The sequence below is a fragment of the Lemur catta genome, chromosome 11, assembly GCF_020740605.2.
Source record: "Lemur catta isolate mLemCat1 chromosome 11, mLemCat1.pri, whole genome shotgun sequence".
NCBI classification, from domain to species: Eukaryota; Metazoa; Chordata; class Mammalia; order Primates; family Lemuridae; genus Lemur; species Lemur catta.
The window spans coordinates 36,476,007-36,494,585 of NC_059138.1; the positions used below are offsets into that span (position 1 = coordinate 36,476,007).

At 41.5% G+C, this 18,579-nt stretch overlaps 1 protein-coding gene across 1 annotated transcript in view; it reads left to right on the top strand.

The window, feature by feature from the left end:
• LAMB1 (laminin subunit beta 1) overlaps positions 1–18,579 on the top strand; it is a 68,503-nt gene that overhangs the window by 11,010 nt on the left and 38,914 nt on the right. Inside the window, exons 6-13 of the mRNA XM_045565434.1 lie at positions 2,869–3,057; positions 3,148–3,211; positions 6,070–6,272; positions 8,542–8,662; positions 10,229–10,417; positions 10,692–10,871; positions 11,008–11,120; positions 13,631–13,710. Of these exons, the coding sequence (XP_045421390.1) occupies positions 2,869–3,057; positions 3,148–3,211; positions 6,070–6,272; positions 8,542–8,662; positions 10,229–10,417; positions 10,692–10,871; positions 11,008–11,120; positions 13,631–13,710 (1,139 nt within the window). The remainder of the gene's footprint in view (positions 1–2,868; positions 3,058–3,147; positions 3,212–6,069; positions 6,273–8,541; positions 8,663–10,228; positions 10,418–10,691; positions 10,872–11,007; positions 11,121–13,630; positions 13,711–18,579) is intronic.

An 18,579-nucleotide genomic window follows, 5' to 3' on the forward strand; every position in this document is an offset into this window, starting at 1 on the left:
TCTAGTTTTCACCATTAGCTCTCACCCAAATTTCTGTCAAGCGTTGGTTTTAATTCAGAAGTGAGTGGTCTTTATTTAGATTCTGTTTTCTAGGTCAGCTTAGCTTTCCTTTGATCTTCCTCCATTGTAATCTGACTTCCCCTTCCCTAAATGCGCTCACTGTGCTCGTCATCGTTGAAGCCTTTGCCTGTTTGCCTATTTTCAGGGCTCATTCCGCTTCATCTCATTTCCAGTTGACCCTGTTCACAGCCTCCTCACTCTCCATCCTGCCGGGGCTTGGGGATTCTGTCTTTTTTCTCTCTCTTCTCTGAAACCCATTTTTCAGTCTTTGACTATGCCAATAGCCAGTGAGGGAGAAAGGCAGGTTTGGTCTTACTCAGCATGGATTTAAATCTAAGTTCTGCCTATAACTAGCATGTCAATGAATGTCTCTGAACCTCCATTTCCCCATCTGTAAGACAAATGTGTTGTGAGGGTGTGTTAGTTTCCCAGGGCTACTATAACAAAGTATCACAGACTGGGTGGCTTAAACCACAGAAATTTATTTTCTCACAGTTCCAGAGCCTGAGGTCAAGATGTTGGTAGGATTGGTTTCTTCTGAAGCCTGTCTCCTTTGGCTTGTGGGCTGCCATCTTCTCCCTGTGTCTTTACTTGGTCTTCCCTCCATACATGTGTACGTCCTAATCTCCTCTTCTAATAAGGGCACCAGTCATATTGAATGAGAACCCACCCTGATGACCTCATTTGCCCTTAATGACCTCTTTCAAGGCCCTGCTTCCACATACAGTCACATCCTGAAGTATGGAGTTAGGTCTTTAACATAGGAATTTTGCAGCAACACAAATCGGCCTGTAATAGAAGGTTAAATGAAATAATGTAATTAATGTTACTGGCACCACTCTGTTTTCCTTCTTTGGGTACATCTTCCTGGAGCATGGACTTTGGTTCTCTTTATCTTGACCTTTGCTTTTTTTGTGAGTCATCATGTAGTTGAGGTTTCAAATATTCTGTGTATGCATTGCCTCCCAAATTCGTGTTTCACATTCTATTCTTGCAGCTACGGCTGTAGCACTGTTTCTCATTGTGCAGTGTGTGTCTCCACGTAGACACCACACATGTAACTAGCCCACAACCAGATGCCTTCAGTCCTCCATGTCTTTGTCACTGGCTACACGTCCACCCAACTACCCAAGTGCAGGTGCCTGTGTTTCTTTCCTGTACCTCCCTTTCCACTGGAATCTGATTGCTCACCCAGTGTAATTCAGTATATTCCACTGTCACTGAATTTTCAGAACAGTCAATTCCATCCCTTTCTCTCTATCCATGTTATAACTGCTTGAGTTAAAACCTTCATTTTCTTCTTTCAGTTGGTTTCCCTGTATCTTGCATTGTTCCTATCCAATAACTCTGCCACAAGAGTTATTTTTCTAAAGTGCAACCTGCTCATTTCATTGTGTCCACTTAAATTTTTCAGTGTTCCCTTCTCATTGCAAACAGATAAATGCCTTAGCGTGGTAAATTCCTTCCTACCGTGCTCCAACTAACCTCTTCTGCTACCTTCAGCCACCTCTGCCCTCTGCCTGGAAAATACCTTGTTACTCACTTAAAATCCAATTTGAAGTCATCTTCTCTATGAAGTATTCTCTACATTTTTCTTTCTTGGTGGTGTAAAATGCATAACATAAAATTTTAACCATTTTTAAGTGTACAATTCAGTGGTGTCAGGTATATTCACAATGTTGGGCAGCCAATGGCACTGTCTATATCCAGAACTTTTCATCAGCCAAACAGAAATTCTGTAGCCCTTAAGCAATAATTCCTCTTTGCCCCTCTGTCCAGCCCCTGGTCACCTCTAACCTACTTTCTGTCTCTATCTACTATTTTATATGAGTGGAATCATACAATACCTGTCCTTTTCTTGGGAAGATGAGGTGGGAGGATCACTTGAGCCCCAGAGTTCAAGGCTGCAGTGAGCTATGATCACACCACTGCACTCTAGCTGGGACAACAGAGCAAGACCCTGTCTCTAAAAATAAAAAAAAAAAAATTATCCTTTTCTGTGGTTTATTTCACTTAGCATAATGCTTTCAAGGTTCATGCATGTCATAGTATGTATTAGTGTTTAATTCCTTTTTATGGCTAAATATTTTGTTGTATGTATATACTACATTGTGTTTATTTAGTTGATGGGCACTTGGGTTGTTTCCTTTTTTTGGCTACTATTAATAATGCTGCTATGAACATTCATGTACAGGTATCTGTTTGAGTCCCTATTTTCTGTTCTTTTGAGTATAACCTGGCTGTGGAATTGCTGGATTCTCCAGTTTCCTTAGTAATTAATTCTTTCCTCTTGTTTTCCCAAAGTACACTGCATGTGACCCTACTATGGTGTTTGATGTATTGTAAATTATTGACACCCGTATCTGTACTTTATTGGACTATGTGCAGCATATAGATGGCTTATAGGCCCCTGGCTGGTACTGAGTTAGTTACATCTATTGAATGATTAAATGAACAAATGAAGGAACAAGCACTCAGCCTAATCGGTCTTACTATCGGCATGGTGACTAAATACACCGTAGTGTGTTTGCTATTAAGGCCTGTTTATAATCAGCTTCTAAAGAGAAACAGCTTACTAATCTAGTAGGGTGGGGAAAAGTGCAAAATTTAGAGACTCAACACTTTCCTTGCAAGAAGAGACTCCATGGAACAGTTTGAAGTATTTGAAATACAGCCACAGTCTGAAATGCCAACCACATGTAGTCAGGGGTTGTGGCACACAGTTGAATGACATTGTCACCTGAGATTTTTAAAAATACAGATTACCAATAAAAAACATCAAGTGAGACTTTTGTTGTTTTCCTCCAGACATTCCGTCCAGCTGCTATGCTGATAGAACGATCATCCGACTTTGGGAAGACCTGGGGCGTGTACAGATACTTTGCCTATGACTGTGAGAGCTCGTTTCCAGGCATTTCAACTGGCCCCATGAAAAGAGTCGATGATATAATTTGTGATTCTCGATACTCAGACATTGAACCCTCAACTGAAGGAGAGGTTTGTTTACTTCTTTGTTTCATGTTCTACTTGCAAATCTGCTTTTTGATCATTGCAAAAAATACCAATTACTCTTGTATCCATTTTTAGGTGATATTTCGTGCTTTAGATCCTGCTTTCAAAATAGAAGACCCGTATAGCCCAAGGATACAGAGTAAGCTTGTTTTCAAATAAAAGCTTTGATGGGAAACAGCAGTCACAGAATAAGTTTTATGCAGAGTAGTTGAGCACTAACTGCTCAAATATAAACATTCAAAGCTAATTTGACTGTCTTCATTTTCCTCCTTTCTCTGCAGACCACCTTACCCAGGGGGTCTTGGAACTGGCAGTAATCAAAGTCCTCACTGATAGGGTACATGTTTTGATAAGAGTAAAGGATTTATGTTATAAGTACTCAAATAATTATGTTGATCATAATACCTTATTTATTTTCTTGCTCAATATATTAATTAGTGTATAGATTAAGCTATTGGAATAAGGTGTCCCAAAAAATATAGTCGCTCAAATAACATAGAAGTTTCCTTTTCTCTTATGAAATCAACCCAGGGGGATTTCCACAGAAGAAACGTAGCTCAGTTGCCATGATTGGGCTTGCCAGATAAAATACAGGGTGATGCCCAGGTAAATTTGAAGTTTAGGGTAAATGATGAATTCTTTTTAGTATAACTGTATCCTATATATTATTTAAATAATTAAAAGAATGGGCTTTAGAGGCAGATCAGCTTGGATTTAGATCCCAGTTCTAGCGTATTGTAGCCATGTGACCTGGGCAAGTAATTTACTTAAAACTTTTTGTAGCCTCTTTTTCCTGTATGTAAACAGAGATAGTAATATTGACCTTAGGGTTGTTATGGAGGTGGTTGTGGATATATATATAAACGACCTACCAAATGCCTCACACACAGGAGGTGTTCAATAAACTGAAGATGCCACTGCTACCATTGTTGCTGTTGCCATTAGCTGTGGTTTGGGTCTTGTGTAGAACTGGTCCCAAATGTCCGTGAAAGGGTGAGACTGCCGCCTCTGCTACTAAGGTGCAGTCAGTTGGGTAGACGCAGGGCTCATTCTTGCTGATCTTTCCCAGCTGTGCATGGCCCTATTTTTAACCAAGGCCACACAGAACTTCCAAGCTTGAAGCAAAGAAGAATAGAGTGGAAGAAGTCCAGGGAATATTGCCAGAAAAGTGCTGCTTCCCCACTTAAATTAATTTTACATGTACCCTAGGCCATAACTTACTCATTCTATTGTAAAACAAATACTTAATGGCATGCCCAGCTGTGTCAATTTCTGAGTGAGCTGTGAGGCCTTCCCTCCGTGTCTCAAAATCCAGTTGTGAAAAATGTGTACGTGGGCTCCAGGACAAACACCTCCTGAGTCCCTGAAAGGACTCACCATCTGGTCCCTGTTAGGTGAAATTTGTGAGTCTTGGGGAATGTGTTGCCTTTCTGATTTTAATTCTCTTGTCTTTTGTTCTTAAATGGCTTCTATATTATGGAAGCACCCATGTTAGCAGATCCTGCTTTTGATTTACTTTGTAATCAAAGGAGCAATAGCTCTTTATTTGTTCCTATTGTTGAGACTCTGAGACTCACTTCAAAAGTGGTTTGCCTTTTAGGACAGCAGTCAAGACAGGGCTGGCTGTTGTTAAATATGGCAGGAGAGAGTGGGGGGAGCATATTTGCTCTACTGAGGGCTTCCACACGGATCAGGTCAAGGGTTTCTAAATACTCCAGCTGCTCTTCAAGTTTGTTGTTTGGCGTCCTGTCAATAGGCGCTTGTGCTCATTTTGTGCGGGAGGATTTGTGCAGGAGATGTTGGCATTCATAACTGCCATTCAGCTAAGTAGTACCACGGTTTCTCTGTTGAGTTTTTGATTTTACAAAGAATGTAAGTTTGACACACGGACTTTCCCTTTCTACCCACAGCCATTTCTATTGTTTCACTGTAAGCTGTGCGTATATTATAAGTATTTCTAATTGTATTTGGGCTTTGAAAGTATCTGATGCACTGGGTCACTAGCCTGTTGTCGTGTGTTGTAAATTATAAGGACACATCAGCATAAATGAAAGTAAAGCTTAGGAGCAGTCTCAGGCTACAGGGCTTGAGAGCGCAGATGGGCTAGTCAATCTCTTGGGATCCAGTTCTGCAAAACAACTTAGTAGCTAGTGAAAACACTGGTGGAGAAGGTGGAATGGCTCTTGGTTTGTCTAGTTACTATAGAATGTAATTGATAGCCCAGCTTCTGTAATAAGCATAAGTCTACAGACCTAGGAAGAAGAAAGAAAGATAAAATTGGTTTACAAGTAACGTGTATTTAGGAAAAAATAAGGGACATCCTAGTCCCTTCATCCTTATGTCACTATGTCATATTGACAAATGTGGAAATATTTTGTAAAACTACAACAAAAAAGTTGTAGACCAAAATGTTGCTTAAAAACTTGAGATAGTCTCTCCTTGGGCTGTAGTTATGCTATAGTGTTAAATCTATTTTGGTAACTGTGGAGTCATTTAAGTGGTGAGAAATTTCAGATAGTATTTTTTTCTTCCAAAAATAGGCACAAAGATATGTTAGAGTGAGAATTTAAGTGCTTTAGTAAACCTTTTCCCACCTGAATGGAATTGTCTGATTATGAGACTGACACTAATTGCCATGGAAACCTGATGGTATTGCAATACTTTAGATTCCCGAGTGCCAGTGGGTTTGGCAGTCATGCAACTATGTTCTTACAGTTTCTCCACTTTCACACTTCTTTCTGTAACTTTGCTCTGCAAACAGATCCATCACAGAAATAGACACTTTTATTAGAATTGATGAGAATGTTGTCACCCTTCTTCCAGTACTGTCACGTTATGTTAGGCTTTCCTGTTGGAGTTATCTAGATAATACAATGTGGGGAGGGACTTTACTTAAGCTATTTTTATTTGTCATGCCTTTCTCTAAATAGAAAGGATGCAAAAAAAAAAAAAATTCTTGTTTGATCAGACTTTTCATCTTCTCGGTGACCTTCATAGATCTATTAAAAATCACCAACTTGAGGATCAAGTTTGTGAAACTGCATACTTTGGGAGATAACCTTTTGGATTCCAGAATGGAAATCAGAGAGAAGTACTATTATGCAGTTTATGATATGGTGGTTCGAGGAAATTGCTTCTGCTACGGCCATGCCAGCGAATGTGCCCCTGTGGACGGATTCAATGAAGAGGTGGAGGGAATGGTAAGTGAGCCCTTTATGTGGCTGGCTCCTTTTACACAGGTGATTCTAATTGAAGCCGGTCTCACCTTAAGCCCCTTACGTTTTCCAGGGGTGTTAGTTTTCCAGACTTACATTTAGCCCTTTGCACAATACTGGCGGTTGATTGATGATTTTCAATTTGAAGAGTTTGTTGGACTACGAGAGTGTACAGACTGCTCACTCCATAGACAATGAATTAACGTTTGAAATTTGTTACTGCAGGCTGTTGCTAAAGTAGATATTTTAGTCAGCAAGGATTAAAAAGTTGTCTAAATAACAATTGAGTCTGCCTTTACATTAGGGAAGATTAAACCACAAGCATTCCCCTTTTTATACTAGAAGTCATAAATCTAACTCAGCCTGGAGAAACTGGAAATTTTAACCCAGACCCATGGGGTATCATTTTAGGGATCCAATGGAGTTTGTTTCTATCTTTTTCTTCTAATTTCATTACTTTTCCACTTTTATGCCATGTTTGCAAGTTATGTACATTTTAAAATTGGGGATTTGAGTGATGTGCCAAACGGATAAAAGAGGTTAACGTATTCTACCAGTTTCTAGAATAATTCTTATAAACCCAGAGAATTTTAAAGCCAGATAGGACTTATGAGATCTACTAAATCAACTATCCTTAATAGAAGAAACCAAGGATTGAGTAATTTGCTGAAGAGCGCTAAGTAAATGAGCAGCAGGTGGGAATCGGAGCTCTGGGTTCCTTCCAGTAAGCTGTGGGCCTCCCTTCTCCATGAAGGGTGTGCCTTGCTTGCTTGCTGTTGCCTTGTCAGAGATTGTTAGTCCTTATCCAGGGAAGTGTAGCACTGAGTGTATTCAGCTCTTCTAAAACTTCTGCCTTCCCTTTACTCCAGTTAGAACTTCTACTGCATGGTAAACCAAGTTGAACCTGAAGGGAGAGAAGTGTCTCTTTAGTCTTACTGGTACCTCTTTCAGAGAATGCTAGGTAGATTGTATTTCCTTTACCATGTAACGAACCTGCGTAGCTAACGCCTTGGCACTATCGTGGGTCTCACAGCACATACAGTTTATTCAGAGACCATAGGGGTTTGCGCTATGTGCTTTGGAACTGGTTTTCAGTTCATGTAAAACCACCTGGTAATGAGAGGATTTCAGTCTCCTGCTAACTGCACTCATGTGAAGATGGGTCCAGGATGGACCTGTCTGTCCTGTTCCTGAATTCCATTCCACAGAAACTAGAGTGAAGGTGAGGTGCCCATGTGCCTGCATGTTTGGTGGACTGAAATACTGTAATTTATCCATCATTTCTATGCCTCAAGAGTCTTAAGCGTGCCTTATAGTGACACAATGCGAAATACTGCATCGTGGGCCCTTCATCAAGGAATGATTTGTATCTTTTTCTGAGATTTTATATTTCCTTGCTTAAAAGGAAAAAAAATAAATGTGGGTAAATGGCTAACTTTTAAAATTTTATTTTCATTGAAAAAAATGTTTAAGTGCTGTGCCTGAAGTAAAAAACAAAGTAGTATAAACAAACAAAAACATTTTAAAGGAAATGGTTTTCTGGCCTAGTGGTAAAACTTGCAGTATTGTGAGTGGGTTCCCAGGTTAAATGTGTGCCTTTAGTTCTGCATTATGTTTAACAACTTCTGTAGTTTTCTAGTATAATAGATTTTCTACTCTTAAGTAACTTTTTTTAATCTTAAGTAACTAATTTTGTTCATCTGGGTTCTTTTCTTTTTTTGAGACAGGGTCTCACTCTGTCACGCAAGCTAGAGTGCATTGGTGCCATTATAGCTCACTGCAGCCCAGAACTCCTCCCCCACTTCAGCCTCCCAAGTAGCTAGGACTATAGTGTGCACCACCACACCCCGCTAATTAAAAAAAAATTTTTTTTTTTTTAGACACAGGGTCTCACTATGTTGCTCAGGTTGGTCTCGAACTCCTGGCCTCAATTTATCCTCTCTCCTCTGCCTCCCAAAGTTCTGGGATTACAGGCGTGAGCCACCTCACCCAGCCCTGGGTTCTTTTCATAGCTACTCAATGAAATATTTATTGCACATCCATTATATAATAATTATTCTAGAGATGGGGTGTATAGCAGTCAACAAGACAGAACTCACTGGAGGGAGGGAGAAGATAAAAACAAAGAACTCTTCTACGCAGTGAGCTAGAAATTGGTATGAAAAAGGGTTTTATATTTTCAATTGATTGTGGAGAAAACTGGGCCATTAGTATATCTCTTACTTTGCTCTTTCTTGTTTTTATAACTTTCAAGGTACACGGACACTGCATGTGCAGGCATAATACCAAGGGGTTAAACTGCGAACTGTGCATGGATTTCTACCATGATTTACCTTGGAGACCCGCTGAAGGTCGGAATAGCAACGCCTGTAAAAGTAAGTCTCTTTCGAAGGGACCGTTTGAATCACTTAGGACTCCAGTATCCATGTTCTGATTAGAGGTGCTATAATGATATACTGTGTTGCAAAGGGAAGAAAAGTTACTCCCTCTTTCCTCGTTTCACCCTGATACTCCTAGGAGACCAACACTATCCAGTCAATTAAATTAATAAATTAATATTTACTGAGCAGCACCTATGTATCTGGCACTTGTTGTCCTTGACCTTGTACTTGTTCTTAAGACAAGATGACCCTGACAGAAAATGGAAGGAAAATATGGCATGGTAGTTCGTTAAGGTCTAAGATACGGAGTAGAGTCTTCGGCCTTGTTTCCGTGCCAGCCCAGCTGCGGCCTCTGGCATACCTCCATCCGTCCGTCCAGGGCTGTTGTCTGGGCAGAGCTGTGGGTGAAACATTACCACCACCGCTCCCTGGTCCACACACACTGATTCTGATACACGCACACCTCCTCCCCTTCCAGGGCATGCCTGCCTCTGCCCCCGCCGAGGACTGTCCTAGCAGTTCAGAAGCCAGTGCAAGCTGATGTGGTCAAGGCTTTGTTAGTAAGCAGAGCGCAGCTGCCCCTTAATGGACACTTACAGTTGCTTAGGTGGAGGAAAAAAAAAGCAGGAGGGAGGAAGGAAAGTGGGAGGGAGCCCAGATAAGGAGAACGATGTGAGGCAGAAGGCTGCAAGGACATTCTCAAGACCACCACAGAGTGTGTGGCTGGGAGTGATTCCGAGGTTGAGTTCAGCCAGTGTGTTGATAGTGGTACTCTGTTGGGCAGCGAGGACCCAGACGCAGCCCCCTTCTGCAGGGTGCTGTTGCCATGGGGAGACAGACAAGGTGGGAAGGCTGGAGTGTGAACCCCAGGAGGGCCAGACTGGGTCAGGCTGTGTTGTGAGAAGATGAGGAATTGGTGTGGATTGTTGAGCCCGAGAGTGAGATGAGCAAAGCTGGGTCACACCAAGATGACTCTGCCAGATGGGCTAGTGGAGGGGAATTGTGCACAGGAGGAGGCCAGCCAGGTGCTATGAAACAGACCTGGATTTACTACAGACCCCGGCCTGGTGTGGTGACGGGAATGGGAGGGAGGGAATCAATTCTGCATGCCACGCTCCTCAAGGCAGGGAGCCCAGACTGGCTTTCCCAGGAACGCATCACCCGGAAGGTCCTTTGGCACAATGTCCTTCTATCCAATCCCGCCCTGAGTGAGACCCAAACGCATGCTTGATGGAATGGCAGTCCTTCCCTCTGTCATAAGCTTCCAAAGGGACTTTCCCCAAGGGTTTTCCACTTCGGATAGCCCATTCTCTTCCAAGGAAGGCAGAAAACTGTGTTCATTTCATAAAGTTCACATCTTTAAGCTTTCTAACCTGCTTTTGGACTTAAATCAATATCCTCAGTGGATTTGTAGTTTTTCACCAGGAATGCCTTCTTGCTGACTACTGTTTGCCTGAATTTAGTCCCTGGTTTCCTCAATGAGCCTCCTTCCTACCACCCCCATCCTCCACTGGTCCATGGATTTAAAAGGCTTTTCTTGCCTTTGGTCTCGTCACTCAGAGTGTAACTGCAACGAACACTCCAGCTCATGCCACTTCGACATGGCCGTTTACCTGGCCACTGGGAACGTCAGCGGAGGCGTGTGCGATGACTGTCAGCACAACACCATGGGGCGCAACTGCGAGCAGTGCAAACAGTTTTACTACCAGCACCCGGAGAGGGACATCCGAGATCCTAATCTCTGTGAACGTATGTTGGGAAATGTCACCATGAAGGACCTACTTCATATCGAATAGTCTGTACTAAAATCCTTCTCCGAGAGCTCGTAGTGTGAGCAGCAGACCCAGCATTGGTGCTTTAATTGCTGTCTGGGATGCTGGGAGTGGAATTTATTGGTAGTCACGCCTTCCTTAGTCTATTTTTGTGAGATTCAGAGGGATGAAGGGAACATATGTATTATGTTTATGTAAAAATACCTTGTATTTCCTGCTGCTTTTAACCTGGTGCTTTTCCTCCTTCTTAGAATGTACATGTGACCCAGCCGGTTCTCAGAATGAGGGAATTTGTGACAGCTATACTGATTTTTCTGCTGGTCTCATTGCCGGGCAGTGTCGGTGTAAATTATACGTGGAAGGAGAACATTGTGATGTGTGCAAAGAAGGCTTCTATGACTTAAGTGCTGAGGATCCATTTGGTTGTAAATGTGAGTCTGTTTGCTAAAAAGCTTGGGAGTTCTTCCGTGTGCATAATTCCCATTTTCCTTTGTAATTCTAAAGCCAGACTACTACTGTGGACTCACTTGGTTTGTGTTTCTTTACTTCATTTTGTCTTTAATAAAGCTTGTGCTTGCAATCCTCTGGGAACGATTCCTGGCGGGAATCCTTGTGATTCTGAGACAGGTCACTGCTACTGCAAGCGTCTGGTGACAGGACAGCGCTGTGACCAGTGTCTGGTAGGTAAATCCTCATTATGTGGGATGGGTAGTTTATGAGTGTGACATTTTTTTTTTCTTTTTTAGAAAAGGAGTGTCATTCTGTCACCCAGGCTGGAATGCAGTGGCATCATCACAGCTCACTGCAGCCTCGAACTTCTGGGCTCAAGTTATCCTCCTGCTTTAGTCTCTCGAATAGCTGGGACTGTAGGCGTGTGCCACCATGCCTGGCTAATTTTTAAATTTTTTTGTACAGATAGGGTCTCACTATGTTGCCCAGGCTGCTCTCAAAGCAGTCCTCCTGCCTAAGCCTCCCAAAGTGCTGGAATTGCAGGCGTGAGCATACTCAGGCACCTGGCCTGAGTATGGTATGTCTTAATAGAGAAGGTTTTTCGCTTCTGTAGATTCTGCCATCACCTTTATGTGTAAGTGGTAAACGACATGAGTAGACGTTTCACAAAATAGGAATTACTAATGAATGATTTCACAAGATGTTCATCATCACTGTTAGAATTGTAAAATGAAACCACATTTGAAATACCACTTTTATAGACAAAATTAACAAAGCTTTTAAAAATGGGAATGCTTACTGTTAGGATAAAGTGAGGTGTTGGTACTTCTGGGCTGCTGGTGGAAATGCAAATTGGTTCATACTTTGTGAAAAAGCATCTTGGAGATGTGTCAGTAGCCTGTAGAAACGTGCGTACCCTTTGACCTAGTAATCCCTCTTCTGGGAATCTATCCTAATGAAATAATCAGATAACTAGACAAAGATGTATTCACCACAAGACCCACTGCATACTTTATTTTTTATTTATTTATTTATTTATTTATTTATTTTTTGAGACAGAGTCTAGCTCTGTTGCCCGGGCTAGAGTGAGTGCCGTGGCGTCAGCCTCGCTCACAGCAACCTCAATCTCCTGGGCTTAAGTGATCCTACTGCCTCAGCCTCCCGAGTAGCTGGGACTACAGGCATGCGCCACCATGCCCGGATAATTTTTTCTATATGTATTTTTAGTTGGCCAGATAATTTGTTTCTATTTTTTAGTAGAGACGGGGTCTCACTCTTGCTCAGGCTGGTCTCGAACTCCTGACCTCGAGCGATCCACCCGCCTCGGCCTCCCAGAGTGTTAGGATTATAGGCGTGAGCCACCGCGCCCGGCCCCATTGCATCTTTTATAATCATAGCAAAAGACTTGGAACCAACAGTGGGAAAACAATTAAGTAAATTTGGGGGCTTCTATACTATGTGATATTTCTAACAGTTGCCATTGAAAATGACAGTAACATGAGGAAATGTTCATGGTATTATTAAAAAATAAAACAGGATGTGAATAGCATTTTGATTACATAGGAAAAAATTCATCAAGAAAAACAAAATCAGACCGGGCGCGGTGGCTCACGCCTGTAATCCTAGCACTCTGGGAGGCCAAGGCGGGCGGATTGTTTGAGCTCAGGAGTTCGAGACCAGCCTGAGCAACAGCGAGACCCCCGTCTCTACTAAAAATAAAAAAGAAGTTATACAGACAGCTAAAAACATATATATATATATATATAGAAAAAATTAGCCGGGCATGGTGGTACATGCCTGTGGTCCCAGCTACTCGGGAGGCTGAGGCAGAAGGATCGCTTAAGCCCAGGAGTTTGAGGTTGCTGTGAGCTAGGCTGATGCCACGGCACTCTAGGCCGGGCAACAGAGTGAGACTCTGTCTCAAAAAAAAAAAAGAAAAACAAAATCTGGAGGGAAATACACCAAAAAGTTCACTGTAATGATTCGGAGTAGAATAATTATGGGAGTAATTTAAAAAATTCTGTATCTTATGTAACATTCCTGTATTGCTTTTATAATTTAGGGGGAATCCTCTGGCCCCAAATCATGTTTATAACCACTAAATATGTATGTTTGTATATAATCCTGACAGGTTTGTAAAGTAGATTTTTGGAAGTCTGATTTAAATTGGTGAACCTCTTTTTATCTGCTCATTTTTGAGGTGCAAAGAGCATTTTATATAGATACTGTCCCATTTTTATTTCCATCTCTGACACTTCCAAGACTCGGTGATTTCCTTACCTTTCTGTCGTGAGAATAGTCCTAGCTGTATGCTAAGTTTCCACATTCCACATCGAAGGGCTCTCTGTATGAGATTTATGAGAGACAGACTGAAGGAAAATTTAAAGTCCTGCCAAATACTCACCATAACTCTCCTACTGCCAGAGTAATTCTAATGAAGAAAATTGGCATTTTTACTGCTTGCTCATATTAATTGCTGGATGAAGGTTATTTGTAGGGCAAAGGAGCTAGTTTGTGGTCTGGTGTTATCACGCGATTATGTGTAACCCTGTGACTCCAGTGAGCCACAGCTTAGCTTTCTTTATTTCAGAAATGCTCCTTCCTTTTGTTGGCTTTCTGCTTTCACGGTGAAAATGAGCTTTTGGTGCAACAACCAAAACACGCCTTAACTTGTTCCTTGCTGAGTCTATTGTGTAATTACAGGAACCCACCTTTAGATGTTTCATCTTTTGTTCTGCAGCCAGAGTATTGGGGCTTAAGCAACGATTTGGATGGATGTCGACCTTGTGACTGTGACCTCGGGGGAGCATTAAACAATAGGTGAGTGGAGCTTCACTTATATTCTTGGACTCGGTCACTGACGAAAGTCTTAACTTCTAGGAAAAGGATGACATTCGTTTATCTCTCAAGAAGATATGTAATATGCAAACGTTGAAAGTTTGTGGATATCTCTATAGACTAGATTCCCAATGATGGAACTGCTAAGTCACAGTACACGAATATTTTTAATAGAGAATGTCAGATTGTTCCAGACAGACTGAGCCAGTTTATTTTCCTACCAGTTACCTAAGTACCTTTTCCCCATCCCCCACAGCAGTTGGTATCATCAAACATTTTATTTTTCACCAGTCAAAAAAAAAAATGGAAAATGGACTCACATTTTGATTTGTGGAGAGAATCTTTTCACTATCTTTTTTCCTTTTCTTTGTAACTTTGAAATCCATTAATGAAAATTATTAATATATGTAACAATGTTTAGTTACTTAAATGTGCTAGTATTCCTTGAATAGAAGAAACATGAAGTTTTGCCAGAAATTGTTACACACATCTGGCGAGATGTGAAATTTGTGGGAGTTTAATTAACTACCTTTGAGTCAAGGAGAATTTTGGTCTGTTACTGGATCAGAGTCAGAACATCTGGTAAAGATAGTGTAAGTGACTGCTGAGAGAAGAGACAGATGTTTCCCTGTGGCCTTGAATCTTCCAGGGAGAACATGCTCATTTCATTGAGCAAGCTTCATGTACTCAAAAATTGACTCTCTTACAAGATTATTTCCCAACACCGTGGTAGTCTGCCGGGAAGGCATGAGTTTCAACAGCAAGAACATGTTCTCTTTGTCCTCTTTATTTGGGTCTGTTCTGTTCCAGAACGTGCAGTGGGCTCAGTACAGCATGTAGCCGCTGAAACTCCAGAGTGAATTTCTGTTCTTAGAAAACGTCCAGAGAGGGGGAAGCTGGGATGATAAAAACAGAGGAGAAAGACAAACAGCTGTCTGCTTAAGTCACTTTTCTGACTTTCCTTTGTGACTCCCAGAACACATGTTGAATCCTTTAGTAATTGATTCCTCAGTTCGAAGCTGTCATCACTCCCAAAGTCCTTCTTGACGAGATGAAAGCAGCACATGTAATTCTCCAAATTATGTCATAAACTCAGGAATGTCCTAAGTTCCTTTACCCTAAAAGATTTCTGTGCTACTCTCCCTTCGTCTTTTCCTCTATTCCACACACTTCCTGTCTGTCTCCACCCACACACAGCCCCTGGCCTGGGCTCAAATCTATCCTGCAAAAATGTGTAAAAAGCCAGAATGTGTTCATCGGGAGTGTGCGAAGCCAAATTTTCTGGTAAAGATTTTAAAGCAGGTGATCATCTGATCTAGCATGATTGATGAGATGCCCTGTCTTTGGGAATCATTGGTGGGGGGAAGAACCTGTAGACTCCTCTGGTCTTGCGACTCTAGTGTTTTATGGTGATCCTTTTTGAAGTTTCCCCACCAAGAGGAATTTCTCCAGGAGTCCCCTGGGCCGGATCTCCTGAAGCACTGATTCTGCTGGGAGAATGTGGTGCATAGATGGCACTCAGGAAATACTGGCCGGATGATTGATTTGTTGCAGCTACTCCTAAGTATCTTTCTCCTGATAGTACGCTTTTGCTTGGCCTTGGACACACAGTGTAGGTATTAAATAAATGTTGATTGAGTAAAAGAATATTAAGAAACAAAAGATTTTTAAGATGTTGAAAACTAAATATGCATACCTCAGGAGAGGCAATCTCTAAATGTGATCCCAGACATTCCTTAGTTACTTTGGCCAGAGACAAAACTGAGTATAAAAATCACTGGAAGTGGAAAAGGTTTTAAGATGTTTTCTATAATGAGCTGAGTGGATTTTTGCTAGTACAACAAAAGTTTAATAATCCACATCTATTATGTTGACGGCTAATCTGAATTTTGGAATATTTAAAGAAGTAAGACTTAATTAACTTAAATAATGTAACTTAAGCCAGGTCAACAAAATTTTGCCTAGTATTAATAGATTCTCTGCTTTAATAAGAATTAGTGGCGCTGGTGGCTAGGTAAATGCTGCTTGTAAATGTTTAAAAACATCAAAAAATATAAACATATTTACAGCGTCCTTCAAAATTATTTCATCAATTAAATTGAGGGCTTCCATGTCTGGCTTGAAGCACATCACTTTTTTGAACTTCCTATACTGAAGCCCCCAACCCTCCCTTGATGTTTTAACAACACAGTACTTCTGCATCTCTTTTAGCACTTATTTTATTCTGCTTTGTATTACAGTTGTTTGTATTTAAAAAGGTCTCTTTGAACAGAGATTGTCTTATATGTTTTTGCAACTCCCTTGGCACTCAACACAGTGGACCTTGTGGGTGATTAGTGAATGAGGGACTGAAATTTACTGTACTTTGAAACCAGAGCAGAAGTTAATAGTTTAATCATTGTAGTGAATGATTATGATGTACCTAACCCTTTACTGATTATAGTCATGTGCCACATAACAACATTTCAGTCAAGGACAGACCACATTTACAATGGTGATCCCATAAGATTATAATACTATATGTGTACTGCACCTTTTCTATGTTTAGATATGGTTAAGTACACAAGTGTTTACCCCATTGTGTTACAATTGCCTACAGTATTTAGTACAGTAACATGCTGTACAGGTTTGCAGTCTAAGAGGAATAGACTATACCATGTAGGTTTGTGTAAGGACACTCTAGGATGTTTACAGGAGGACAAAATCACCTAATGGCACGTTTCTCAGAATGTATCCTTGTTAAATGATACATGACTGTGCTATGAGAGAAGAATATTATGGGATTATGGATCCCAGTTCCTACCTGTTGGGAAGTATCCTAGTTGGGGGTGTTGGGGGGATGCTACCCTGGCAAAGTGAATGGTGCTGACTGAATGCAGAGGTTGGTTATTATGAATGAAGCCTTTTATCCTTTAATATATTTCTGCCTAATTCCTCAGTAATAAAGTTAAAACTCCAAAGTATTTTCCCTGCTCATCACTACTTTTATTTTTTAATTTTTTTTATCTTTAATTCTGTGACAGATTATGCTCATCACTATTTAAATGAAATAGAATTTTTCTTCCAACAGAATTTTTAAATCCTGTTAATTTCTATATTTATGAGAAATACATGTTTTTAAGAAATAATGTTGGCCTTTGCCCATTGAGAAAACATAGGACCTGTTTTAGTTTTCTATTGCTGCCATAACAAATTATTATTTAGTGGCTTAAAACAACACACATTTATTAGGTTACAGTTTTCCATGTCAGACAGTCTCTCTGACTAAAATTAACATGTTTGGAGGGCTGCATTGCTTTCTCAAGGCTCTGAGGGGAAACCTGTGTCTGGCTCACTGGGGTGGCTGGCAGAATTCTGTTCCTCGTGGTCGTAGGCTGAGGTTCCTGTTTCTCACTGTCAGCTGAGGGCCATTCCCAGCCCCTGGAGGCTGCCCACATTCCTTGGTTCATGGCCCTCTCCCTCCATCCTCAAAGCCGGCAGTGTTGGGTCAGAGCCTTCTCATGTCCCAGCTCTCTGGCCTGCTTTAAGATAATCCAGGATAACCTCTCTATCTTGAGGGCCTTACCCCTAGTCACATCTGCAAAGTCCCTTTTGCCCTGTGAGGTAACATAGCCACAGATTCCCAGGATGAGGATGTGGACATCTTTGGGGGCTGTGATTCTGCCTACCACAGGGCCTTATTTATTTTATGTCATTATTCTACCTTATTGGTTCAATGAATTGAATCTCTTACTTGGTTCACAGGGAAATTTGGGAGGGAACATATAAAATTGTTGTAAAGTTTGTGCCATTTCTATCAGATGTGATTTTTACTTGAACACAGGAAAGATTAATTACATGTAATAAATCTTGGGTCTCACAGTGGAGAAGGTAGGATTTTGCTTGAGTTCTGAAAGCTGAGTGAAATCTTAAAGGTGTAATTGGTGGACAGGGGAGGGCCTTCTAGCTGGGAGGAGAAAAATCAGGTAAGGCACAGAGACGGGAATGGCTGTGGCATGGTCAAGATCTGGTCTCCCCTGGCCATCTCTGCTCACATTCCTCCATCGCCCTGTTTGTTCCGTCATTCCTGTCCTCTCTCTGCCTGTCAAGTCCTCTCCAAGCCTCTTTCATGAAGCCTCCCTCAGTCGCCTCAGTCAGATGAATCGAGTCTTCCTCTGCTCCCATAGGGCTTTGCTCACAGCTCTGTGTAGGTTCTTACTGCATTTTGATTTGTTGTCTTGGTTAATTGCATTGTTGTTTATCTCCCCGATTAGATTGTAAGTTTTTTAGGACAGAGACTGTTTTTTCCCATTTCTCTTTCTCCGTATCACTTGGCCAGAAATAATATCGAGGAAGTAAGAACGTATTCAGAAAAAAGCTGACAACGGACTAAAATGTGGCGGGGGTACCTGCAGCAGGAAGCATGCTGGCAGGGCCGATATTTGCTCAGTAAACATTTGTCGAAGAGTCTGAGGAGTGTGGCTCCTAGGAAAGCAAAGGGCAGGCACCAGAAAGAGAAGCAATTGTTTTCAGAGGATGAGTTGTGGAGGATGAGTTGTGGAGGCTGCAGAAAGCCAGGCAGAGGCATCGTGACTTGGTAGAGTGAGAGAAGAAACAACTGTGGGTTTTTGTGGAAGGATGAAAGCAGTGCTGGGAGGTTGGTTGGGCAGTGGTGGACAGGGCAGGGGAGGGAGGAGAGTTTGAGAGGACAGTTTGGGAGGTTGCTATAGCAACTGGTATGGGGTGATGACTTCCTGGACTGAGACTGTGGCAGTAACAATGGGAGGAAGCCACTAGGTTGAGAAACATTTTGAAATAAGACTTGAATGATGGGTTAAAGGAAAGAGGAGGTCATGTCTCACCTACACCATG